The following is a 27,871-nucleotide window of genomic DNA, read 5'->3' on the forward strand; positions in this document are numbered from 1 at the left end:
AGACATAAAATAAAAAGAAAATATATTTTTTATGGTCAAGAAAACCTTGTCAATAAAGCTAAAAATGAGAAGAACTGAGGATCAAACTAAAAAAAGCACTTCTCTTGTCTCAGCTTCTTCTTCACAAAAACAAAAGATCAAACAAAACTATAAAACTGACTTATACTTAAAAACTTAAAAGTGAAAGTGAAGAAAAATGGGGAGAGGGAAGGTAGAACTGAAGAGAATAGAGAACAAGATAAATAGACAAGTGACATTTGCAAAAAGAAGGAATGGGCTGTTGAAGAAAGCTTATGAATTGTCTGTTCTTTGTGATGCTGAGGTTGCTCTTGTTGTCTTTTCTAGCAGAGGCAAGCTTTATGAGTTCTGTAGCAGCTCTAGGTATATATTATATCTTTACTGTTTATTATGTTCTTGCAAAAAATAACTTAAAGATCTGTTGTTTTTAACTGTGTAGATTGCATTATTAGAGGTTACTGTTATATTGAGTTGGTATTATATTCTTTGGTAACTCAAAGAGTTTAAAAAACTTCGATGATTTTTTGAGGTTCTTTTTGTGTCCCCCGGCCACTACAGCTAGTCTCTAGTTTTCATCCAAAAAATAATAATAATAATAATTAAAAAATTTAGTTAGGTTTTGTTCATTGTTTTAATTTCAACTTAATTTTGTAAGACATAAAGAGAGTGAGAAGTCTTGTGTAGGGCAAGCTTATTAAACCTAGTGCTACTGAAAAAAATATTCAATAAAGATCTCCCTTCAGAGCAGAAAAGACAACAAAAAAACAAAAAAAAGACAAAAAAGTAAAGGTTAATGTGTTCAGAGAAATCAGAGATGTGTACGACTGTAAGTCTGTACTAGGTTGGTTCTCTTTTATTTAAAATTTTTGGCCTTCTTTGTGGTTAAACGTTGAAAGGTTGATTCTTATTTGATGTCCTAGATAGCTTGACGTCCTTTTTATTTGATAACTTAATTATAGTCTTCATATAATGTTCTTAATTTAATCAATTCAATAAATCCCCATCTAATTTTATTACTTTCAATGTTGGAGGTTATTAGATATATGTTAGAGGTTAGTTATAAGGGCATCTCCAATGTAGAGTGTATATATATATATACCTCCACATAAGTGCCACATAGGTGCCACTAGGATTTTATGGCCCCTCTTACACATTAATAGTTTCCACATCCAAAATGATATCCAATGCAACAAAGTTTAAGAGTTTGTAAAATAAAAAAACTGAGAAAAACCGACAATCAAAGTTCGTCGCAGGGGGTTTAACCTAAAATAAAATAAAACGCACGTCATTTTGAGTAACGTCTATAGTTTATTAAAACTGGGCCAACCAATAAATGACGGTCTTTACCCGTCGCAAACGTTACAATTCTTAAAAAAATAAAATAGACGTGAGTTTAAGTGACGTCCGAATTTCTTTTTAATTGGGATGTTACTTTAAGTGACGCCCGAGATGTTTATTAACTAATAGCCGGATGGGGAATTCTCCACCCCCTCTACTAGCTATTAGCTTATCACCTGAGATTTACACCCCCCATTGGAAACATGTTTTTGACATTTAGAGTGTAAATTTTACACTTTAAACAATTTACACCCTCTATTGGAGATGCTCTAAGTAATTAATTATGTGTTATTTAGCTTGTTCATAATATAATTATGTTAATGATCGAGTTTATTGTGTGCGTGGCCTTCAATTAGTTAAAGATGCTTGCTTTCTGTAATAATATGTGTGTGAATGTAATCTGTGTGATCCAAGTTATAAACTTGAAGTGTTGTGTTTGGTACGGTGCAATGAGTGCATACCTTTGGGATTTGTAATTTACTTATGTCTGAGTTTTTTTACATTCACTAACTCTTCTTATGGATAAAGAATTTTATTCTGGACATCAAAACTATATATTGGCTGAAATTCTCTTGGTAGGTTCATTTTTGTCGGAACTTTTCCCACTCATAATCTCACGCACAAACTTCCACTCGTATAGTATAGTAACTTCCCCTCACAAATACAATAACTATTAAGTTGTTCATATATAGTTCGCGCAAAACCAAGGTTTGCACGTAGGATTGCATATAAAATGGAAGTAATTTCCTACGAATTTATTCCCACAAAGCACACACGCCCTAAGTATATGCCTGAATTGTTTTTGGTGCCTTAGGCATGCTTTGAAGGTAAGTCTTGATGAATTTTGGAAATATAATCTATCTGCTTCATTGTTTTCAATCACCTTATTAGATGCAATAATGCATCTTATTTGTTATTACTTATTACTTCATGTATGCATGTCTGCTAAATTCTATCTGAACTCGTCACTGATTATGAGTACCACAAAGAAAAAACTAGTACTCAGCGCGTTCATATTTAGCTGAGATTGTGATAAATTGCTCAAAGCTAGTAAAATGGTTTTTCAGATTCAATTGGTCGATTGATCAATGGTATACATACTGAGAAGTGCTTGAATGAACCTTGGATAATATTCCTACAAAAAATGAGCTCATTTAAATTTCTAAAGATGCCCAAAGAGAGTTGTAAAATTTTAAATTTTAACTGTTAAAATAAACTAATGTTTTTAAATAAGTTTTTGTTAGGGTTAGAGACTTTGAAATGATTTGAACTTTTGTGGATCATATCCACCACAAAGTATTAGCCCTTAGTTCAACTTAGAAAATAGTGTTGTATAAATTATATATATTATCATAGATTAGTTTAATTTACAAACATGTACAAATACACTTTCATATGTAAATAAAGACATTTTCATGTGTAAATATAAATTTGTATATGTAAATATATATTTTCATATGTAAAATATTATATAAATATATATTTTTCAATCACTAGGGATATTTCAAAGAGTTTTATAGGGCAGGGGAGTATCTCAAATAGTTTTAAGAGGGGTGTTTTGGTCAGTGTAAAATACTTCACTGACGAAAACGTTAGTTAAGGGGTATCTCAAATGATTTTCAAAATAGAGGGTATCTCAAAAAAAACTTATTAAACAGGGGTATCTCCAAATCCTCCAATTAACCCCAGAAATAAGGGCAGACTCCTTAAAATTCAACTTTCAAGTTTAATTTCAAGTATGCTATTTAGATTTTCGAGACAAGGAATATGCATTTCAAATTGGTGGCCTGTATGCAATGGAATGGACTTCTTGGCACTTTTAGGTTCATTGGTGATGCATAAACTTATCATGACAACTAACAAGTAACAGCGTATATATAGTTAAGCCATTTAACATACATAAAAGTACATGGAGAAACTAGCTAGGAAGAAAATAGTATATCTATATTTGTATCCATGTCCTCATATTAACCATAAAAATATGAGAGCATTTAGCGTACCAATATGCATGTGACTGAGAGCTTTTAGCTTTGCAATTCAATTGAAATGTAGTAGGCCGGATTCTATTCTTAGTTGATGATGGTTAGAAAATATGATGTATTGCATTTCTAATGTCGTTTGCTGTTTGATTGAGTAAAGTTTCCTGAATTATTTTGTTATTGCAAAGTCTTTTTACGTGCATGGCGTCTACTTACCTCACCTATACTTTTCATATAAGTAGGACATGTAGGGGAGTAATATCCTCATTAAGGATTATCACGAACGCGTGAAGCATAAGCGAATTCAGGACATCGACCTCTAGGACCGACCTGTGAGCAGCTCCCTTGTGAAGACGTACGCGCGCAGCATAGGTGAACCCAAAACATCGACTTCCAAGACCGATCTGTGAGCAGCTCCTTTCATGTAGGTGGTATGAACTAAGATGTCTCAGTACGAACACATGGCCAGAGACAGAACGACTCAAATAAGGTCACCACTAGGGGTAATCATTACCAAAATCTTACTTATATTTCCCACCACCGGGAAATAGGGACTACCGTGCCAACTCCCAATCAGAACACGACTTATACTAAAACCAGCCCAACACTCATTCACAATCTCCACCTTACACGTGTGCAGGTAGCACACGTGCCTCTAGGATTGAAACTTCGCAAGCCTATAAATACCACCTATTTGAAACTACGTGAGGCCTGATTCCTCTCTCCCCTTAAAAATCAAGAGAGGATACGTAGGCAGCTCGCTCATTAGCGAACTCGATCTCTCCAAAAAATCTCAACCCATTCCCTTTTTTTCACGATCTGTAAAGCAAAACCAAAACACACCTTTACATTGGCGCCGTCTGTGGTTTCGATTACTTGAGAAATCACATTAACCCAACTCAAACAACTACAATTCTCAAGCCCACGAAGCATGGTCAGCCTCGAAGCTCAAGTTCAAAACCTTGCAGAACAGCTGGGTTTCACAAATGAGAGCATTTCCTTGCTCAGGCAAGAAAATGCTGCTTTACGGGCCCAAGTAGACGCCTACCAACAGCAACAAGTCGGTAATGTTGCTGAAAACGGTATCAATGAGGTTAATCAACAGATTAATGAATTATTACACATGATAGGCCAGAGTGCAGTCAGAAAGGATGCGACCCAAATTGTTCAAAAGATGCTCAAGACATACCGCGCCTCCCCGGTCAGTGCTGAAGTTCTCAGTAAACCCTCTTTTCAAGATTTTATCCAGCCACGCTTCCCCATGTATGATGGCAGCACATGCCCCGGCCAGCATGTGGCTCGATACATTCAAAGTCTGGCCCTCTACAGTTCTCCTGAGTTTGATCATCTTCACTGCCGACTATTTCCGGACAGTCTTAAGGATGGCGCACTTGATTGATTCTTCTCTCTTGAACCTGATTCTATTAAAACTTTTGAGCAACTTACTGATCTGTTTGCTAGCCAAGATGCGTGCAACAAATGGCTAAAGAAGGAAGATCTTGATTATTTGTTCGGTGTCATTCGAGGGAAGATGAAACCATTCGCCAATTCTTAGGGCCGGTTCAAGCTGAACTGGTTGTGTATGGAAAGCGGTGAAAAGAGTCTTTTGCCACACTAGCATTTTCTAACGCCTTATCGAGTCGTAATACCGACCTCTCCGATCGGTGATGAAAGAACGCCCAGAAACGTTATCCGAGCTATACGCCCGGGTCGACAAGTATATCAAGTTGCAAGAAAGTTTGAAGTCCAGTGGTTTAGTAGAGGTACAGGAGGTGGCAGCGATTTCTGATCATACCCCGTGTGCCAAAAAGCGATCCAAGTCGCTAGTACCGGCGGTACTTTCGGCGGGGATAATATGAGAGAGTTATTTGTCTTGACACGCTCCCCTAGCTACATACTGGACAAGATCCAGCGAGCCCCATACTTCCGCCCAGAGGTGAGGCAGCCAGTAGATCGACCTGACAAGCCGTACTGTGCATTCCACAAAGCAAAATGCCATGAAACCAATGCGTGTTGGGGGCTTAAGCACTATCTCCAAGACCTTGTCGAAGTTGGTCATATTAAACAGTACACCAACATTTTTTACGGTGATTTGCGCCATAAGCTCATGGCTCGCCGAGTGCGCAGTCGATCTCCACCTCGCCGTCACCATCAAGAGTTTCAAGCTCGTCCCCACAGTAGAGGACGTCCCAGAGACCGTTCTCGTCACGAGCGCAGACAACACTCCTCAAATCGTGACAATGTTAGAACGATTCACATGATTACTTTCCCTGATGATTTCGTCACCTCATCCAGAGAGAAAAGACGTCGCCGAGTCTTCGGGGAAGTGTATCATTTTACTTCAGGCGGCACTGCGCTCGGCGCGCTTCCAGTCGCCATTCGGGGAGATATCATTTTCACAGAGGCCGACCTCAACAAGGTCTGCCTTCCTCACAATGACGCACTGGTCGTCCACGTCAAAATTAGCGACTAGACCGTAAAGCGCGTCTTGATCGACCTGGGGAGTTCGTGTGACATTTTATTCTATCACACCGTCCAAGAAATGAGTTTACCCAAGTCAGTTCTTATAGATCCGATTGCTCCCCTTTATGGGTTTAATGGCTCCAGAGCCGACCCTGTCGGTGATATCATCCTTCCAGTATCAGTAGGCTCTAAAGAGGACAAAGTCAGCTGCAATACACGTTTTAGCGTTCTGGACATCAAGTCGTCCTATAACGCCATACTAGGACGACGATGGATCCACCAAATGCAAGCTGTAGCGTCGACATTGCATCAAGTTCTCCGTTTCCCAGGCCCCAGAGGAATGATGGAGCTGAGAAGCAATCAGCTGGAAGCATATCATTGTAACCAAATCTTGATCTTGGCCAGGTAGGGTTGACCAATGGACCAACAACGAGCCCACCCGGTTAAATGGCTAAAGATCGATTGCCGAGGTCGGGAACCAATAAATCAAAAGCAAATTGGGGGCTCAAGAAGAAGATGCGCACGGTCTTCGTGTCCACTCTAGAAGTCAACTCCGCCATTGTCGCTCCATCAGCACGGATCCCAGAAGTCGCGTCAGTTGGTGTCAGTACAGTAGTCATGCCCCCAGAAGACCCCTCCACTATTGTTACCTCACCAGTTCGCATTCCAATAGCCTCACTGCCATGCGTCGCACAACAGATCTCCATTCCAACAGTCACTCCTGCCCCTGCTATCATGACCAAAGACGCCATTCTAGTCCCTGTTCTCGTCACCACAGATACCGATCCAGATCGGGCGACTAAGTTCACCCTCCCTCAGGTCGTTGAAGTATCACCACACGAAGAAGCGTCGCCACCCAAGCTAGCACTTCAACAAATCGACAAAGAGCGAGTGAATTTAGGCACTGATAATGATCCCAAGTTTGTATATGTAGGGGCTAACCTTGACCCTACACTCAAGGCCCAACTTGTAAACTTTTTGGCTATGAATAAAGACGTTTTCGCCTGGTCGTATATCGATGTGCCCGGTATAGACCCTAATGTAGCATGTCATCGATTAAATGTAAATCCTAATGCTCGACCAGTTCGCCAGCGACCTCACCGGTTGTCCCTGCGGTTTCAGAAAGCCATTAATGACGAGGTCGACAAACTCAAGCAAGTCGGTTTCATCAGAAAGGTGGACTATTCTGATTGGATCGCCAACATTGTTGCGGTCCCCAAAAAGAATGGAACAGTTCGCCTGTGTGTCGATTTCACGAATGTCAATCAAGAAACACCGAAAGATAGTTTTCCCTACCTCGCATTGACCGACTTGTCGACCAGACCTGTGGGCATGAACTTCTTTCCTTTATGGATGTGTACAGCGGATACAACCAAATCCCACTCGCTGAAGAAGATCAAGAGAAGACCTCGTTCATTACCGAGCAAGGAATTTATTGTTACAACGTCCTCCTGTTCGGCCTTAAAAACGCCGGAATGACATATCAGCGTCTGTTAACTGACATGTTCCAGGACATGTTAGGAGAGACCATGGAGGTTTACATCGACGACATGGTCGTCAAAAGCAAGAAAGCAGGCGACCATATTACTCACCTTGAGCAAGCATTCTCCAGATTGCGCCGCACTCGAATGAAGTTGAACCCAGAGAAATGCCTCTTTGGAGCGTCCTCTGGTAAGTTTCTCGGATATCAGATGTCATAGCGCGGGATCGAAGCAAATCCAGACCAAATTCGAGCGTTCTTAGACATGCCTGATCCATAGACAAAGAAGCAGATACAAAAGTTGTCAGGCATGGTCGCTGCACTTAATCGATTCATATCTAGGGCGTCAGACAAATGTGGCTCGTTCCTACAACTCCTCAAAAAGGCGAGCCGTTCTCATGGAACGATCAATGCCACCAAGCATTCGCTACTCTCAAAGAATACCTTACCACACCTCCCGTCTTAGCCACACCAATACATGGAGAGACACTGGGGCTATACCTGGCAATATCAGACTTCGCCATCAGCTCAGTTCTCTTCAAAGAGGAGAACAACTCAGAAAAGCCGATCTACTTTACAAGTAAGACGCTCACGCCAACGGAGAGAAATTATTCTTCCCTTGAAAGAGCCGTCCTTGCTTTATTGTATTCGGCAAGAAAATTCTGGCCGTACTTTCAAGCACATCCGATCAAAGTACTGATCGACCTCCCCTTGAAGAAGATCCTACACAAAGAAAACAAGACTACTCGTATGGCAGTATGGGCCGAAGAGCTCGGTGAACACCACATGGAGTTTGTACCTCGCACCTCTCAGAAAGGTCAAGTCGTCGCCGATTTCCTAGCAGATTTCCCTGTTAAAGACCCACACTGGAAACCAGAGATCGAACTCGTAGACGCCAAAGAACGTGCCAAATCAATCTGGTCTCTCTTTGTCGATGGCTCTAGCAACCCTGGAGGCAGTGGCATCGGAGTCGTCTTAGTGTCTCCCGAAGGGATTATGGTTGAAAAATCAGTTCGACTCGACTTCGCATCTTCCAACAACGAGGCAGAGTACGAAGCGTTGATCATGGGCCTTCGTATGGCGCTACAAGTCGGTGTGCAAGAACTTCAAGTCTTTAGTGACTCGCAACTGGTCGTTCGCCAGATTGCTAAAGAATACACGACTTATGAAGGTAACCTTACGAAATATCTTCAAGTCGTTCATCATTTATTGCCTTCTTTTAAGAAGTCTACCATACATCATTTTTTGTATGAGGAGAACCGTCCATATGAGCGATCTAGCTTACTTAGCCACTCAAACACCAAGTTGTGTTCCCGACAACTCCTCATTGAGGTAGTCGACCGACCGCATACCGGTCGAGCATGCCCTAGTTATAACCGACTGTTCCCTCTCTCCAAAGATCACCGGTGAGCGGACACGGATGCGAGCCCATCATGGACTACATCCAACATGGCGCGCTCCCTGCAGAACGTGCCAAAGCCAGACAAATCCCATATCAAGCCCGTCGTTATTGCATATTGCACAATAAATTGTTCAGAAAATCTGCTGGTGGACCGCACTTGCGATGCATTACTCGAAACGGGGCCAATATATTTGCGAAATCCATGAAGGAGAATGCGGAAATCATGCCGGAGGTCGCTTTTTAACCCACAAGGCAATTTCCCAAGGTTACTTTTGGCCCCATATGCAGATCGATGCCAAAGCATACATCCTCAGGTGCTTAAAATGTCAAACGTTTGGCCACAACATCATTCACCCTTTCGAGATCGTCGATTAAGATAGCAAGCCCATGGCCATTTAACATGTGGGGAATGGACATCATGGGACCATTCGTCCCCACGAAAAGTACGGTTTTCGGTTCGTCTTAGCTGCAACAAACTATTTCACCAAGTGGGTCGAGGCCATTCCTTTAGCACATGTCAAAGAATCACATGTCCGAAACTTCATCCGAACTCACATCATCACCGATTTGGTTTGCCCACATCGTTAGTGATGGACAATGGACCCCAATTTAAAGGCGAGCGGTTAAAGAATTTCTAGCCAAATGGAAGATAGTTCATGCGTTCTCTACTCCACAATATGCTTTCGAGTAATGGTCAAGAAGCCGGCAATAAGGCCATCTTAGAGAATTTGAAGAAGAAGATTGAAAGAAACAAAAGCCAATGGCCAAATCAGTTGGAGAACATTTTGTGGGCTCATCGCACCACAACGCGGTCCAGTACAGGCGAATCTCCATTCTCCTTATGTTATGGCACGAAGTTGTAATTCCTACCGAAGCCGATCCGGTACACGACTCGATCCGAGCTCGTCGAAGCGGAAACAATGATTTACGTTTTAGCACGAGAAGTCGATTTGCTAGAAGAACGGCGTGACTTAGCCGCCATCAGAGTCGCATCTTATCAGCAAACCTCGAAGAACTCCTACAATAAACGGGTGCATCCTCGATCTTTCCAGCCTGGTGATCTAGTGTGAAAAAAGACACAAGACGATTCCAAGTTAGCCCCTACATGGGAAGGTCCATACATCATAGAACGCGTTGTAGGCAATGGAGCCATTGTTACCTCGCCCATGGAATACTTATCTGTTGAAAATATTTTATCAATAAAGCCATTGTTGTTGTATAGACTGTTTTTCAAAGTACTATAAGTTTAAGGTTAAATGTTTATGTTATCTAGTATAAGATATTCCATTTACTTGCATCAAACAGCCCTACAGCTCGCATCAGATGCACGACCAGTATACTTCCTTGATCCAACACGCTTAGCGCGCCATAGGCTCATAAATAAGCGAACGCGGCTCACCGGGAGACTCTGCGGAGCTTACAAGCTCCATAGCCTCTCCAATTTTTGTCACGTCGAGGACCTATATTTCTAGGATCGACTAAACAAGAACAATCTCCGCGAGTAGACAGCTCTCTGGAGCTTACAGGCTCCATAGCCTCTCCAATTCTTGTCACGTCGAGGACCTATATTTCTAGGATCGACTAAACAAGAACGCTCTCCACGAGCAGACAGCTCTCTAGAGCTTACATGCTCCATAGCCTATCCAATTTTTGTCACGTCGACGACCTATATTTCTAGGATCGACTAAACAAGAACGCCTCTCGCGAAAGCAGAATGACTCTCCCGGAGCTCGCGAGACTCCACAAACCCTCCCGAGCATCGTTCGACGGCGATCCTATACCCCTAGAATCGACTATCTGGCGTCCTCCATGTGCTTCACGCTTTTATACAGCCCACACGCGTTGGTCGACTAGAGCATTCTTTTAAGTCTTACTTCTAAAACTCATCATGAATGCACTTTGGGAAACTCCGATCCCTAGACTTCGGGGCATCTAGCATACTCCTAACATCTCTCGCTCTTATAACATGATAAATAAGAAAGGTAGCTAAGTACAAGCGGATCATCTTTCTAAACTTAATTTCAAGCTCCTCAGTTATTGTAAGCCACATGCATAATAAGCAAGACGCTAGATACACACAACTAAGCAGCAACATGCATTCGGAGCATAACCAGTAACAATATGTGACCAATCGCCACAACAACTACATTCACCGATCTGCTGGGATTACCCAGAAAATCCAGATTGGTGTCTATTACAAAAATAACACAGTTTCGAACTGCTACTTCCGTGGAAACCAGTTCTCTGTACTAAAAGGGCGAACTGCTCAGGCAAGCCTGAAGACACAACTCTATTGTTGACTCTCATATAAGAGAAGAATGTAAACAACACTTACAAATTGTTGCTGACTAAGACAAAGGTCGAGCACATCATCAAATATCAGTTAGGACATGCTTATCTTCTGGTGCCGCGCTAGTAGAAGCAGTGTGCCGGGCAGATCTCAGCATCACACGCATCCCCTGCCCCTGTTCATCGCCTACAGTCGCTTTCTTCAGGGCGTCATACTTCTCGTCCAGAGCGGCATATGCGACACAGGCTTTGGTATACGCCTTCTGTGCTTTGCACGCCACCTTTTGGCATTTTTTAGCATAAGCAGTCACTACAGCTAATTCCCTTTCTAGCTCCGTCACATCAGTCACTAATACAGCATTCTCAGCAGCAACGTTCTGGTACTTGGTCGTCATCACTTCCAGCTTTCTCTTGTCAGCCCCCCACGCAGCTCGCATACACCCTAGCTCGACGTGAGGGTTATCATCAGTCTCTGTGTTTTGCACAACATCTTTCAACTTATCATTATCCCGCAAGAAACCGCGAGCGAACGGTTAAAGCATCAGATCGCCTTGGAAACCGACATAACAACCTAGTGCGTCATGAACTCACCAAACAAGCGGCCATGTCCATCGTCCCCAGCAGCGTCTCCATGTCCTCATCTTTCACCTCTGCCTTGTCACCATCCAGCACGATCCCCTTCAGAACGCTAGTCACTATGGGCGCCAAGTGGAAGCTACAGTCTGAGCGTTTCACCATACGCTTCTTCCCCGTCTTCCCCAGGTAGTAGAATTCGCTCCCCACATCCCCACATCGCGGGACGAACTCTCACCAGCGACTGGGCGACCTTGCCTCAGGTCGCTACACTCAGCAGCATGACGATCAATGTTGCCTATCCGCTACGGCGATCTAAACACAATGCCGCCAGCCGGACGACCAGCCCTCCTAGGTCGTTTATGACCTTTCGCCTCTACAACAGCAGCTTTCCTCTTACCACGATCACCATGCAAGTGAGGATCAAACTCCATCTCATCCATGATCAGAGGCGACATTTCCCTCATACTCCCTTCTCCTCCAACGTATGGGCGACATCTAGCCATGATCAAACCTTGGAACAAAGATACTATGGCATGAGCTAAAGCTTTACTCCAAGTCCTTCTCAATGGAATAACATTCAGATAAGAATGAACGCGTAAACAAGGTAGACAAAGGCGAGACAACGACAAGACAATAAGCAAATACCTTTTTTCTTTTTTGTATTCTATGGACAATTTTATTTAATATAAAACGTCTTTTCCCTAAGCGCCTCATAAATACCTTGAGACGCCAAACGCCATCTGCCCGCCATCATTATGTCCTTTGAACCGCTCGTCTTCTTACATGTGTTGCGCACATGTGGGAATATTACCGTCTGCGGCACTGAACACAACACACTTCGTCCTGAATGAGAGCCCAGCGATCTCATCACATCATCCCGAGCGCCGCCGAATAGCTGCAAACAAGTTAACAACAGGACGATCATCCAAGCTTCCCAGTTATTAGCAACGCAGTTATCACCGCAGCACAACAACCATGCATAGCTATAGCAGTATAATCATTCGTAAACACAATTAAGCAAGCGGTACACATGCACAGTGATGAAACAAACAATGAACATGGCATATAAGCATACAACGACCTGTCCTAATAGACCTGAACTATCATTCGTTCTTTAGCCGAGTTGCTGAGACTACTCAGGAAATCTAACCCGGCTAAACAATGTTCGTCATCACATGGTTACCTCAAACCGAGCGAGGTACCGGACGCTCCACGATAATGACACATACAAATAAAAAGACGAACGCCGGTTACCCTGTGAAACCAAATTTATGTATATCCGCGGCTTATAAAGGCGACAACATAACAAATCAAATTTACAGCTCCTCCTCTCTAGGCACGACGGTTAATTCTCGTGCACGCGGCGATTCATCAATTTCAGCATCCCTCCCATCCTCCACAACCGTCACTCCATCAAAGTTCAAACTCATTAGCACATCAGACGCAGCAGCTTCAACTCGCGGTACCACGACTTCTGGAACGATCACTGAAGAAGTAAGCACACTGCTGGCATCTCCCTACACCTGTTCTACCACGGTCCGAGATGTACAGCGTGCATGGTCTTCCTTCAGAGCGTTATAGTCCGCTTCCAGTTCAACAAAGTCCGCATCCAGAACGTCATAGGCCTTGGTAGCGTCCTGAGCAATCTTCCTGCAGTGTATGGTATAGTCGTTTAGCCTACCAATTTCCACGATCATTTTGCGGAACATTCTCTTCCGCTCCTCCTTGTAGCTTTTGCCTCGCGTTTTTACGCCCGGTATCTTTCAAAGCATCTTGGCGGACTTCGAGCTTGATGTGTTTTCTTGGATCTTCCGGTTCCTCGCGTTCCATCTTCGCGGCCTCCTGAACATTTTTCAGCTCGTCAGACAGCTTCACTACAGATTCTCTATCTGCCTCTGCGAACTGAGCAATCTCCTTCAATTTCTGAAATCCACTTACCAGCTGCAATTACACACATATGGTTAATAACCACAAAGTAACAACATGTATAGGTGAGCCGTTATATCAAAACAAGACAAACTCGCGTACCAAACATTGCGCAATTTCCATTCGCTTCAGGTTATCAGCTAGCCCTTTCTCATCCAGCTCCTTACGGTTGCCGTCCAGATCTATCTGTTCCAACAGACAGGCCGATACCTTTACTTTCGACCGAGCTACAATCACTCGACTTCCGCGGAAGCCCATGCTCAATCACTTCGCTTCACAGGTCATTTTCCTGGCGGCTTTTTCCGCTGCTTGGCGCCTTTGCTTTTCGCCCGGGGTTCAGTTCACGCCCCAGAGGCGGACTAGGCCCCGCCAAAAAGTGTGGCCAAGTCCATCACCGCCGTCGTGGCGCCCGACTCCGGCGAGAAGCCGAAGCCAGGGCCGGGCCACCATCGAGAACCGCCCCTGGCGGAGCTTTTCCCTAAAGAGTGTGTCGCTGCTTTCATAATTTGCACGGCCTGCGTGATCGAGGGCGCCATCTCTTTCTCCGACTGCTGCTCCTCGCGACGTGGGATGAAAAACAACTGTTTCCAACTCTACCGAGCATCGATCGAACCCCTTCGGTCGGGAGCTCGACCCCCCAGCCTCCCCGAGGCACCACTCCTAACAATTAAGCCTCGCGCCATCGCCCGATTCCTATCTTCCCGTGTTACCAACTCACTCGTTCGCGTCTCCATCATCTCTCGCCTTGACTGACCTCGAGCTCGGTCTTTTTGAACTTTTCTTTTTTCCCGGATCACAGGCCCACCCTTTTCCACAAAGAAATGAGCAACCTCAAGTAGCTTCGCTTTCTTTTCTTCTCGAGTCAGCCGTGCGAACCTCTCTATCTCCCCACGATCAGTCCGCCTCTTCACAGAGAAATCTACAGACAAAGCAAAACATGGGCCAGTTAGAATAACTATCACTCGTTAAAGCAACAAAAGAAAAATATTCCTACCCATCGGATATTTTACAAATCCTAGTTTGCAACCTACATCCGTGAGCACAGTAGTTGCAAACTAGCAGCAACGGCTTCTTTGTCCAGGCCTCGTTGCTTACCCCGTCGATCACAGCAGAACGCGTCGTCATCGTTTGCAAGCTAAAATTCAAATTACCAGATCGCCTCACAACATAATGCTCAACTATGTCGGACACCCCTATGTCGTATTCCCCACTCGCATTCAACAGGTCAAACACCTTAAACAATCGCCAGGTGTTACCAATGAACTGACAAGACGACTTCCAATAATGGGCCAATAAGTCACATACCAATTTCGAGAATGGTATTTGCATATGCGCTCTCAGCTGGCCCTCACAGATGATTATTCCACCATTCGGCGGGTTGTACTCCTCACTACGTACATTTTCACTCAACCGTGGCTCGTATATCTCCAGGTCGGGGATATTGATCCCATACGCTGCCCTCAGTTCGGGGAACGAGTTTGCAGCACGACGGTTTACCGTTCTAAGGGGCAACTCACTTGATGACGATATCTCCCCTCGACCTGACGTACTGGCCACGCCACCTTCTGACCTAGATCGGGTCTTACCCTCATCTACCCTAACTCCCTCATCCAACTCAGCCTCAATGCCAACACTCACCGATTCTTCATCCTCATACTCTCCACAACTTAATGATATCTCCCGAACCTCTTCCGATCGAGTATCATCAAAATCAGACATTATAACGTTTCTTTTTTATCAATTACTCAAGCTTAAACCCTGCAGCCTTACACTCACCTACCTACTTAACAAATCGCACTTGAAAGAGAGGAAAACAAATTGAAAATGGAAAGCTAACAGCAGCAGAAGAACTCACCTGAGGAACCCTAGCTTGCGCTTTTGCAGAAGAAGAAAACAGGAAATACCTTTTTTGGTTGTCCCAAATTTGATTTTGTATAAACCGCCCGTTCAGTTACCAAGAAGTTATGATTACAGCCTATGCTCTAGCACGTACATGTGTCCCAAGGACCTGTCTTTTCAGCAGTTCCGAATAACGCGGCGACACGTTTTTCTTAACCGCCTTTCTGATTGATCACGCGTGCCAATTATGGAACAACTTCCCTTTCCCGCCAAATCATTATGCCACAGGATTCAAAATTTGCGCCATCTCAATCAGATCGTCCACCGCAGCTCGCTCATGCTCCACACGTTCTTCCATTTTTCTCTCAACAGATCGTTTCCCGTGACATAAACAATCTACTAAGAGGGGGCTGTGTAGGGGAGTAATATCATCATTAAGGATTATCACGCACGCGTGAAGCATGTTTAACTTCGGGACATCGACCTCCAAGACCGACTGTGAGCAGCTCCCTTGTGAAGACGACAAGCAAAGGCATAAGTGAACCCAAAACATCGACCTCCAAGACCGATCTGTGAGCAGCTCCTTTCATGTAGGTGGTATGAACTAAGATGTCTCAGTACGAACACATGGCCAGAGACAGAACGACTCAAATAAGGTCACCACCAGGGGTAATCATTACCAAAATCTTACTTGTATTTCCCACCACCGGGAAATAGGGACTACCGCACCAACTCCCAATCAGAACACGACTTATACTAAAACCAGCCCAACACTCATTCACAATCTCCACCTTACCCGTGTGCAGGTAGCACACGTGCCTCTAGGATTGAAACTTCGCAAGCCTATAAATACCACCTATTTGAACTACTAGTGAGGCCTGATTCCTCTCTCCCCTAAAAAATCAAGAGAGGATACGTAGGCAGCTCGCTCATCAGCGAACTCGGTCTCTCCAAAAAATCTCAACCTATTCCCTTCTTTTCACGATCTGTAAAGCAAAACCAAAACACACCTTTACAGGACCTCCACTCAACTTGGCATGTGGATCCAAGCTCTCCTGCTAGGTAGCCAGCTATGACAAATGAGCATTATTACACAAATAATCTGAACATATTCTCGATCTATAGAACCTTTATTAAATATAGTTATCAAGAAATTAATGATAAAGAAATGGCTTTGTTATTAGAGTGATTACTCAATTCGTAGTTATAAACTTATGGAGTACTTATTTAGGCTTTGGTCTAATTTATAATATAATTTATAGTAGTGATATTAGGCTTTGGTCAATATATAGTCGGAAGAAATTTGACTTTGGTCCTATTTCTGCTAGTCAAACTCGTTGATTGTGATCAAACTGTCCAATTTTAGGTTAATACTTAGCATACCCATTTTTCTAATTATTTTAGTTTTAAAATTAGGGTTAAGTATCATTTCGTATTAGTAATTAAGGTTATAGTACTAGAATAAAAAGAAAAATTAGACCTTGGTCCTAAAACTTACATGAAACAATCATGTGAGATGCATATGTAGGGGTATTATAGGTATTGACCTAAAATTGGATAGTTTGATCACAGTCAACGAGTTTGACTAGCAGAAATCGAACTAAAGTCTAATATCCAACTATAAATTGACCAAAGTTTAATATCACTACTATAAATTGGATCAAAGCCTAAATACTCTTAAACTTAAAAAGCACTCATTAGGTCTTGGCAGTAGGGCTGTTAATGGGCCGAGACAAGCCCGAAGCCCGATTGAATACGAACTGATAAGATAAAGACTTAGACTTTAAATTTAGCTCGATAAAATTATTGGGTCAGGTCTGGACATACCTATGTCTGATCCGATAATGGCCCTGCCCGAAATCTATAATAGTTTTATGTATTTTATATTTAATATTATTAATATATCTATTATATTTATTGAAAGTTGACAGAAAATTGGAAGCCATATTTGTTGTGTTTGCCACACAGTAGATGTACAAATTTGATTAAATTTTAGACAAAAATAACAGTTTCCATATATTGCTAACGGACTTAAGCCGGGCTTGGACTCAAAATATCAAATATGATTTGGGCCGGGCCCAGACCTAGATGTGTCCTATTCATGTCCGGTCCGTTGACAACCTTACTTGACCGGATAGGCTCAAGACAATTTAGAGCCCTATGCAAATGGCCCCCTCCCAATGTGGATTATAATATTTAATGTTGTACAATTTAAAGATAAAAGAGGCCTCTTGGGTTTGATGTTCACTGAGTGTTCAAGGTTCATTAAATGATGAAGGCGCACACTTTTGTACCTACATAGTGACAAATGAGCATTATTATGCAAATGATTATAACATATACAATCTCTTCATAATCTTCTCTTGAATAGTTATCAATCATCAATGCGTGTCAGGGGCACTGAAGGCGCGCGAATCTGTGTCATACAACACAGACAAATACTAGTTTAAAAATAAAAGAGGCCTCTTGGGTTTGATATTCACCGAGTGTTCAAGGTTCATTAAATGATGAAGGCACACACCTTGGTACCTACATAGTGACAAATTAGCATTATTATGCAAATGATTATAACATATATATAATCTCTACATAACCTTCTCTTGAATAGTTATCAATCATCAATTTACCAAAAATAAAAAGCAATGATCAAGAGTTGGTTTTATTATATTAAAGCATCTTGCATCCCCAATTGTCAATCAAGTTCTTTTTTGACTTGCCACATAAGCCACTCATATGGGATTATAACTAAAAATATAGTTTTATAGAAAGTGTGTCGGGGGTGCCGAAAGCGCGCATATCTGTGCCGTATCGGGGGGCAGATGTGAGTCGGGGCGCCGAAGCGCGATATCTGTCCGTATGGAAGGCGGATCTTGGCGTTAGAAGCGTAGCGCACAGATGTGTCGTAAACGGGGGAGGCGGATGGCGTTAGGGCTCGAAAGCGCTCATATCTGTGCCATACAGCACAAGCAAATACTAGTTTAAAAATAAAAGAGGCCTCTTGGGTTTGATGTTCACTGAGTGTTCAAGGTTCATTAAATGATGAAGGCACACGCCTTGGTACCTACATAGTGAAATTAGCATTATTATGCAAATGATTATAACATATATATATATAATCTCTACATAACCTTCTCTTGATAGTTATCAATCATCAATTTACCAAAAATAAAAAGCAATGATCAAGATTTGGTTTTATTATATTAAAGCATCTTGCATCCCCAATTGTCAATCAAGTTCTTTTTTGACTTGCCACATAAGCCATGTTTCGACCCTCACCTACGTGGCAAACGTCTATTAGTAGGGGTCTCTATTTTATTCGTTTAATCGACAGGGCTAAAGCCCAATATGTAATACTATGGATCAATATACAGGCCCATTAAATCATGTGTCTAAGGCTGAACCTTAGCCACATGGCTTGCCACTAATGTACATTAGTTTATGTCCAAATTCGTTTCTTATCAAAGAGATAATTATCAGTTGAGAGTTATATTCAATTACAATTACTTAAGCTACAAGAATACTGGAGCTACAAGGAGTCTCCACTCTACTTATATAAATATCAAATTATTTTTCATACAGAACTACGTTCTTGAGACTTGACCCCATCGATAATTTGGGTACGTAGGCAGCCGAAAGGTATAGTCTCATCATTTTCCCGATCACCATCACTTTTCTAATTACTTTTCTATGTTCTTCGTCTCTTTCATCAACACTTAGTGTTTTGATCATATTTGGTCGAAACAAGCTACTCATATGGGATTATAACTAAAAATATAGCTTTACAGAAAGTGAACCTCAATGCATGGTTTAGAGCATGCCTAAGTCGTATTTGTTAAGTTCACCACGTGGCAAGTATTCTGCCACCATGGTGAATACCAATCAATTAAATATTTCTCACTTAATGGTACTATAGTAAATAACCTTACATATCTAACTTGCACCAATTAAAGTAACCATGCCGTATCTATCTCTACTACTTATAAGCAGCATGGGTGAGTTAGTCGTTTGCGCTGTAACTCTGTTCTGCCCAACTGCTGTTTTATGGACACCTGTCCCATAAAGCCATTTAAGCTGGTCAAAAAGTTTTTTTTGAATTATGAATTTGAATTATGAATTTAAGCCGGACAAAACTGATAGTTCAGTTCTGTATCTAAATTATGAATTTCGTCTGTTTTGTCACTGTTTGCTTTTTGTTGGGGCCTACCACAAAAAAGTGAATAGAAAAAAAAAATTAAGCAAATATAATCACGTGCAAAGCACGTGCTAATTGCTAGTATATTTTATTACTCTAATCTAAAAGTATAATACAAACCACGTCAACTTTCTCTCGCGGACAATTCTCCTTGACCTTGACCTTGGCCTCCCCATAAATTTCCATGTCAGATTATAATAAAATCAAATAATTCACAAAAATAAATAGCGGTTTTTCAGGAAACTGAAAATCCCACAAATTAAGCATATTCATTGCCATTTGAAATCCCGATTTATTAGGAAACTCTTAAAATCCAATTTATTCCCATAATCAACTAATCTATCTATTATCACCTCTCTATCCTAGGTGGCGCATTGTTGAGACATAGGCATGCCGCGTGGACAATCTTAATTAATCATAAGAAAGTTTTCTAATACAACATGAACTCTTAATCTTAAGAAGTTTCCTAATACAACACAACTCTAATATGTCAATCAACATCTGATAAGGAAATTTTATACGACTTCAATAAGAAAACATTGCTAAATCAACTCCAAAAACTTATATTAATAATTATCAGTCATTGAATTCCTCACAAAAATTTAGGAGATGTGAATTTTAGAAATGATTCCGGCCATATGGCCGGGTCTAAAACCCTTGTCTATATATTAAAGTAGACCGCGCCTAAGATATATATGATTTTCTCTCTCTTATGTGGCTCTCTAATATAAGAGAGTTTAGGTCTTCTATGACACGTGGCTCTCTAACATCAAAGAGTTTTTTTGCCACATGGGTCTCTATAAGTTCTAGTTACAATAGAAATCCTTCCTAAAAACCAACTGATTTATTAGGCAATATTCTATATATGTTCTACGTCTACTTCGCCTTAATAATGCTTTCTGAAGTCACATTGTATTTTCATAAAGAAATTAAATCCTATTAGAAAACTCTCTAATAGCATTCACATTTTTCCCCTATTCTTGAAGGCTAATAAGTTGCTTAAACCGTAATTGTATTGAAAGCAAAAGTGAAAGAATGTTACCGAAGAAAGGAAAAAAAATGTGAAAGAATGACAATATGGTGAACTCGCCGATAACATGTTCACCAATATACAACAGTTAGTACAGAGATTATGGGACAAATCTATAGTGCCCATGGTGTTCCATTCTTGAGAAAATTGGACTTGTTACTCCACCATTGGATTGCTCCTTTTCTTGCATGTGTCAGCCCCAAAATTCACTTCTCTCCATGTTGAAGTGAACATTAACCATTGAGCTTTAGTTTTGACCCTGTTCCACAATGCACTTTCCTTCCAATGTACTTAATCAGACTAAAAAGCCTTCACTGCCGCAACCGAATCGGACTCAATCGAAATCTTCAACCATCCCATTTGGAGAGCTTTGTCAATAATATATATAAACAATAGCATGACACTCTGCAACATATATAGCTGGGCACGAGTAACACTACGGACACTATATATATGGGATGCCATAGGCTACATATATACAACAATTTATACAATAGCCGACTTTCATCTCTCTATACAAATTTACTTTCGACTTCATTTTTTGTGGATGTCATCTTCCCACCTCACAAAGAATGTGTTAATTTGGAAATTTCTAAATAGGCCAAAAGAGGGTTGCAAAATTTTAAATCCTAAATGTTAAAATAAACTCATATTTTCAAATCAACTTTTGAAAGGGGTATATAGAATTTGAAATGATCTAATATTTTATGGATATGATCTTATAGTGGTAAGATCATAATCTTAAAGTATTAGTCCTTAATTAGTTCAACTTATAAAAGGGTGTTGTATAAAGTGTTGTATATGGATCCCTCCCCTATAAAAAGGTGTTGCATAAAAAATACTACGCTAAAATTGGTTTCCAATGGGGGTATTTTTTAGGTCATATTTTAGCTAGTGTTAAGAACTTAGAGGTATATGACACAATTTACGATGTTAGCAGCTTCTAAAACCAAATTCGATCATGGCATAGATACGACACAATTTATACGATATTAAATCACTCGTAATTAGATTGTTAGGACACAAAACCCTAACTTAAGAGCATCTCTAGGTGGTGGAGGCAAATCCCTAAAATTTGCTTCCACCAATATGAATAGCCCGTTCACAAACCGTCCCCCACTCTAGGTGGTAGCAAGCAAATCTAGTTAATAGTAGGATCATTTTAAAAATATTTTAAGTTTTTTTTTTGTTAAAAGTAGGTCCCAAGTTAGTTTTATTTATTTATTTAAAATTTATTTCACCTAAAAACGTAGCAATGGTTGTCACCCTATAAGTTGGAAAGACAAATGAATACCCAATCGACACTCCTAATGTCACGCCAAATCCGCAAACAAAATATCAAATTTGTGAATACGGATGCGAATTAGGTAAAGTCTAAATTGGTGGAGGCAAACCCATGTATTTGCCTCCACCTAGAGATGCTCTAATACCCAATTGTTAGTCTTACACAATCTCAATTTTTGGACAAAAAACCCAAAAAATAATTACGTAATGTTAATTTGAAGACAGAAAATCCAAACCTTAAAACTTCCTCAAATCTATCTAAAGTTAGTTAGTTAGTTAGTTACTTAATGACTTTTTCTTATTTGCTGAGCTTAATTAGGTGTTCTTTCTTATTTATACTAGTTTTCTGGCACGTGTCTACGCATACGTGTGCGGTCAGTTGTTTTGGATCGGGTAGTACAAAAATTTAACTTTTGGTAATATTACAAATATTTGTAAAACGGAGGGCAGTATCGTAAAATTAGGGAGAAACGTCTGAATTTTACATGACAGTTTTATCCATCCTTCACCTATGTTATTACAAAAATGACATAATGTAATAGTTAAAACCGGATAGAGATATTATACTGTTCACTGAACAATTCTCTTTAAAATAGAAGATAGATAGATTGGTTTAGTTTTTATATAGTTATATTGAAAAAATCTTATTTAATTTGTGTGGACTAGCTATTTCCTATTGGCTAATAATTTTCTATGTTGTAGGTAACAAACGTCACAATTTATGATGTATGTACACCACTTAATAATAGTACATGTACATAGGACACAATTTCTGCCATGAACTATTCTAAATTCACAGCCAAATATTGCCATGCCATGGAATTGGGATGATATATTTGGCATCCCCCCATTGGACTTGCTCGTAGAGTCTTTCAATTCCTTTGACACGATGTTTATTATTTTTCATGATTAAACCATATTGTCTTCAGAATTGTAAGTATTATTATTATTGTTATTGTTATTATTATTTTACTTGGCGTTTGCATATATAGATTTTTTCAAACATCAACATGTAACATTCTATATCTATTAGCACACTATGTTTTAGCCATCTGATTATCCTATCTTCCCTGTGCCATTAGCATGCTAAAGACACTTGAAAAGTACCAAAAATGCAGTTGTAGTGCGCTGGAAGCTAATCCACCAGCAGATGACACCCAGGTAAATTTGATTACTGAGTTTTTCTCTTATCCTCCTGAACTCAACAAGTTGTTTAGGAAACATAAAAACTGAGAGTAGAAAAAAATGAAAATCTTTATTAAGACTAGGCCAATAAATATAAAACCCTAACACAAATATCATAATTTACTTAGTCTGAACATGAACATTCCTCCTCCATGGGTACAAAGATGAGTACCAATTAGTCCAATAACCCAAAATAAAGAACGAAATGATGATGATCACGACTAAGAAAGATAAATGTGCAAATGTGTTGATTCAGAAGTTAATGCAATACTGCAATAATACACCATAGTGTATTGTATGGTGTTGATTTTGAAGTTATGCTACTACAGTACAACATAACTTCTGACGAATCAACAAATTGCAGTAGTAGCTATTAGTTACCAGGAGTATTTGAGGCTAAAAGCACAAGTGCACTTTACAAAACTCTAATGTCTACATCTCTTCCAGCAGAGTAGCTACCAGGAGTATCTGAGGCTGAAAGCAAAAGTTGATGTTCTACAGCAATCTCAAAGGTAATCCAATTCAACAAAACGTACTTTTATCATTCTTCTTTAGTGGTTCTGCAGTCTAATGTTTGTTATCCTCATGTGAATTTTTACATTTATATTGCAGAAACCTACTTGGTGATGACTTGGACCCCTTGAGCGTTAAGGACCTCGACCAGCTTGAGCATCAACTAGAGTTTTCTTTAAAAGAAATCAGATCAATTAGGGTAATCAGACTTTACGCAATTGTTACATATGACCTGAGATGTACAATGATTGAATGGTTTCATAAACTTTTGAGTTTGATCTTTCTGGTCTAGATCATATTCCAGTGTAGTAGTATTGAACCACACTCCTTCCTCCATCATTAGCAGCATTTCTATTCTAGGAGCAAAAATAAAGTGGATATAAGTATGTATTTGAAGTATTTTTTTATTGGTAATATTTCCTGAATACACAAGTAGTGAGGCGGCACACTCCAATTGTAAAACCTGGCAATACGCACTGAGATAAGAGCACTAAATTTTTTTAAGGTGACAATCACTAACAAGTACCCGTGGCCTGAATCTAAAAGAAGTACCCCAGCCAACGTAAGTCCAGCAATATATGGATATTCGTGTCAGTGTACACATGGACACGGATCTTTTACACAAAAGATGCTGCTTTGTTTTTACTTTACAAATGTTCCTGCACTCTGGCAGTATTGTTTCTAATGGCTTTATTGTCCTGTTTTGCAGACTCAGAGTATGTTCGATCAGCTTTCAGAGCTTCAGAGAAAGGTAACTTATTTAGATAATAGATTTCTTATGTATCTTTTAATTGCTTCAAAATCTTAACCATGTGTAATGAGCAGGAACAACTTATGAACGAAGCTAACAAGAATTTGAAAAGGAAGGTAAAGTCATCTGCATTATTGAGGTTTTGTTTTAGATTTTGAAGTGTCTTTGACTTTGGTTTCCGATACGGTAATCAATTCTAATTTGTTGAGTGTTGACAACATATTATGTCCAATGATCCAATCTGGCTATGAAAGCTTGATGTCTCTTTGTGCTAATTCTTGCATCTCTGCTCACCGGTTTTTGCTCTCAGGCTATTTGGAAGGTTATTCTCCTGATGACCTAATCCAGTTGGGTCATAGTTACCAGCAGATAGGAGATGAAATCCACGCATGTTAAAGTCAATAGGATCTTTCACAACAAGATCCCTCAGAAATCAAGCAACTCTTTGGGCTACATTTTGTCTAGGAATTCAAATACAAGCTAATTATTATACAATATAAGCCTTGACAGGAAACCACTTGAGAATTATCAAGGAAGAAGAAACCAACATAGATGATGAGTGTGTGTTTGGATGATCAATAAAGCACTTGAGTGCTGGCCTGTCAAAACTGAAATGAAGTTCATTCTTGTGAAAAGAGTCCTACATGCACCCCTGTTTGAGATGCTTTTAAACCATCTGTGAAATTAGTATATGTGACACTTTTTGGGCCATTGGAAGTATACATATACGGCTCATTCTATGTATATACTTACCAAGAGTTAGGGCCGATGGCGTGAGAATTGTGAGCTGGTTTATAACTGAGCCTAGGAAGCAAAACAAGGAGTGCAGTCAAATAAATACGGAGATATAGAGTACCGCTGACATGTGTTTCTGTAGTCTCAGTATTAATTTTGAGACTACAGGGTTGTGGATGCAGATTTTGAAGGTGACGTGGATCGTAGAGAAGGATCACCAGTTATGTCCTAAGACTGGGTGCAATTACAGTGAGTTAAGCACACCACAGTAGCAGATCGAATGTATTGCAGTCACTAAGGCTAGCAAAGAGATCTTATGCAGGGTTTGTTGGAGGACTTGGGTGTGAAATAGGAAAGGAAATGTTGCATGTAAATATCAAAGCGCAACTTACCTTGTGAAGAAGTCAGCACTTCATTCAAGAACCAAACTGCCATTTCATCAGGTTGCTTCTAGGGGATGAGTTTTTGGTACCTGAGAATATGTCGTCGTAAACCCATATGGTATGATTACCAAGATTCTGACCACGGAGAAGCTGAAGGTGAACAGCTTTAGTTGGTCATCTAGGTGGAGGACCCTGGATGAGCGCACCATTAAACATTGACCATGCATGATGTTGGTTTGCTCTGTTTATTTTCCCCAAGTGGGAAACCGTTATAATATGGTTTGTAGTAATCTCGTTTCGAGAGGGGGGGGAGCACTCTCCGAGGGTACAGTAGCACCTCTTTCGGGTGCTAAAACACTGAAATCTGAAGTCCATGACATCCTATAAGTTATCTCAAGTCCTATTAAGTCCCTATGATATATTATATATATTGCAGGATTTGGTATCTCGAGTGAAAATATAACTTCCTTGTGTCGCTATAGTTGTTTTTTTCTTTTCCAATAAGCAAGCGGGGGGTTAGGAGGACCCTACCAGTTTATTTAATTAGTTAAGAAAACATACATATATTCCAGTGTAAAGTTGTAAACATTTCCTTTAGCATCTCCCAGTACAATATTCTGCGAATCAACAGCTAACGGTGGACAAAATAGCAAGTATCATTAGATTACATAATCTAGCCACCCGATCAGCTCCCCAAATTTGTCTTCTAATTGTGTGCCTGACTCGAAAGTCTTTGAAGGAGTTTGCAACTGTTTTGATTCTGTTTGTCATTGGCCTATGTCTCCATGTTGGGTTTCTGGTATCGGTGATGCATTCTATGGATGATTTTCCCAGGGTTTTGTGGGTTTTTGCTTTAGTTTTGCTTTCGTATGGAGTAGTGGTTATGACCTATGCGTGTCACTTTTTTCTCCACGTCTTCATTACTGTATTTCTTTCTGTACTATCCCATTGAAAACACTTGATTTGTTTATTTTCTATCTAAAAACATTTATACTCCTTGGTGGACTCTTTTCAACCACAGTGATTGATCAGACAACCATCTAGTTTTGTTTCAAAAAGTTTATGTTAATGGATTCTGTTGGTACAAAGCATATATCTAATGGTTGCTTGGTTATTTACCTCTTCCCAGCAATATATGTACCTTATAATTACTTTGGTGGTAATGTCAATTAACTTCGTCTTATAATCCGTATATGACAGTTGGATGAAAGTACTACACAAAGTCTTCTTCAACGGGGATGGGAACTAGGAGGACTCCACTTTCCAACTAATGGCCAGATCCCTCGATTAGAAAGATTTTTTCAGCCTTTAGAATGCGATTCAAAATTGCAAATCAGGTACAATTTGAAAGTCCATTATATTAAACCAAGAATTCTGCCTCAAAATGGTATCTTAGTCTACCCAACTCCACTCGTTTATTTGTTTTATTTTATTTCCAGATACAGTCCTGCAGGCGGTCAAGACCATACAAATGCTGTGCCGCAGTCACAAAATGTTAATGGCTTCATTCCGGGATGGATGCTCTGAGTTTTTGTGTCTGACCTTTACATATATGCTAGTACAACTACGGCTACAACATTAACAGTTACTACTAAGTACTGCAATCTGGTTTGCGCAACCTGCATTGTAGTTGCGAATCAATGTAATTAATAATGGTATATCTTTTGTTAGTAATGCATCTTATGATAGACTGAGAAAGCAGTTGGAATTTTCGAAGACAGTATTCTAGCCATGAAATGTGATGGAATATTGTTTAAACGTGAGATGTCCACTCTATCAGAAGGTACTTCCATCCACTGTTCTGAACTTTAGGCAAGTAGGTGTGTGGTAACCGTCCACTCTATCAGAAGGTACTTCCATCTATATAATATCATCAATTTGATTCTTACTTACTTGTGTAAGGTTAGTGTCTTGCTGTAGATTTTCTTTTCATTCAGTTCAATTGTTCTCTTGTTGTGATGCAATATGCAACTTAAGGGTTCAGAGCAATATTCCGTTCACTGCACCTATGTAGGGCACAGTTTATGTTAATTATGACAGAGATTATAGGGTCTGTTGTGGCCTGGCAAACAACAGCCCTCCAGATTACACTAAGAGAAGATGAAAAGATGAAAGTTGAGCTAATTATTTGCAGGCCTTTGAATTAAGGTTTATGTTAAAGATTCTTTACTCCTTATACATGGAATGTTCTTAATTTATATCTGACCCAGTAGACTCCTAGTACTCCCTTCAGAACGGGATTAGAGCATCTCTAGGTGGGGCATCAAGTGTCAATTTGCCTCCACCATTTGAAATTTTGCCAAAATCCAACTATAGGTGGAGGCAAACATGGAGGTATCAAGTGTCTCATCGCATCTGTGGAGGCAAATTTCGTTTGCAGATGTGACCAGACACTCCCAGGGTAGTGGGAGTGTTGCATGTTTTTTTTTTTTTTTTTCAACTTGGGGCGATGGGAATGTCGTGCGGGGATTTTTTTTAGAGCAACTCT

At 40.5% G+C, this 27,871-nt stretch overlaps 1 protein-coding gene across 2 annotated transcripts; it reads left to right on the forward strand.

The window, feature by feature from the left end:
- LOC147480139 (agamous-like MADS-box protein MADS2) lies at window positions 1–27,271 on the forward strand. Of its 2 annotated transcripts, none has more exons than XM_086576153.1 (8): window positions 1–381; window positions 22,899–22,977; window positions 23,452–23,513; window positions 23,614–23,713; window positions 24,224–24,265; window positions 24,340–24,381; window positions 26,584–26,720; window positions 26,823–27,271. In XM_086576153.1, the coding sequence occupies exons 1-8, from the start codon at window positions 197–199 to the stop codon at window positions 26,908–26,910; spliced, it is 735 nt and encodes a 244-aa protein (XP_086432279.1). In that variant the 5' UTR covers window positions 1–196; the 3' UTR covers window positions 26,911–27,271. The 2 variants fall into 2 exon arrangements, with proteins under 2 accessions (XP_086432279.1, XP_086432278.1); XM_086576152.1 differs by having other exon boundaries at window positions 17–381; window positions 23,449–23,513.
- The last annotated feature ends 600 nt before the right edge of the window (window positions 27,272–27,871 follow it).

The sequence above is a fragment of the Coptis chinensis genome, chromosome 8 (genome assembly GCF_015680905.1).
Source record: "Coptis chinensis isolate HL-2020 chromosome 8, ASM1568090v1, whole genome shotgun sequence".
Lineage (NCBI taxonomy): Eukaryota > Viridiplantae > Streptophyta > Magnoliopsida > Ranunculales > Ranunculaceae > Coptis > Coptis chinensis.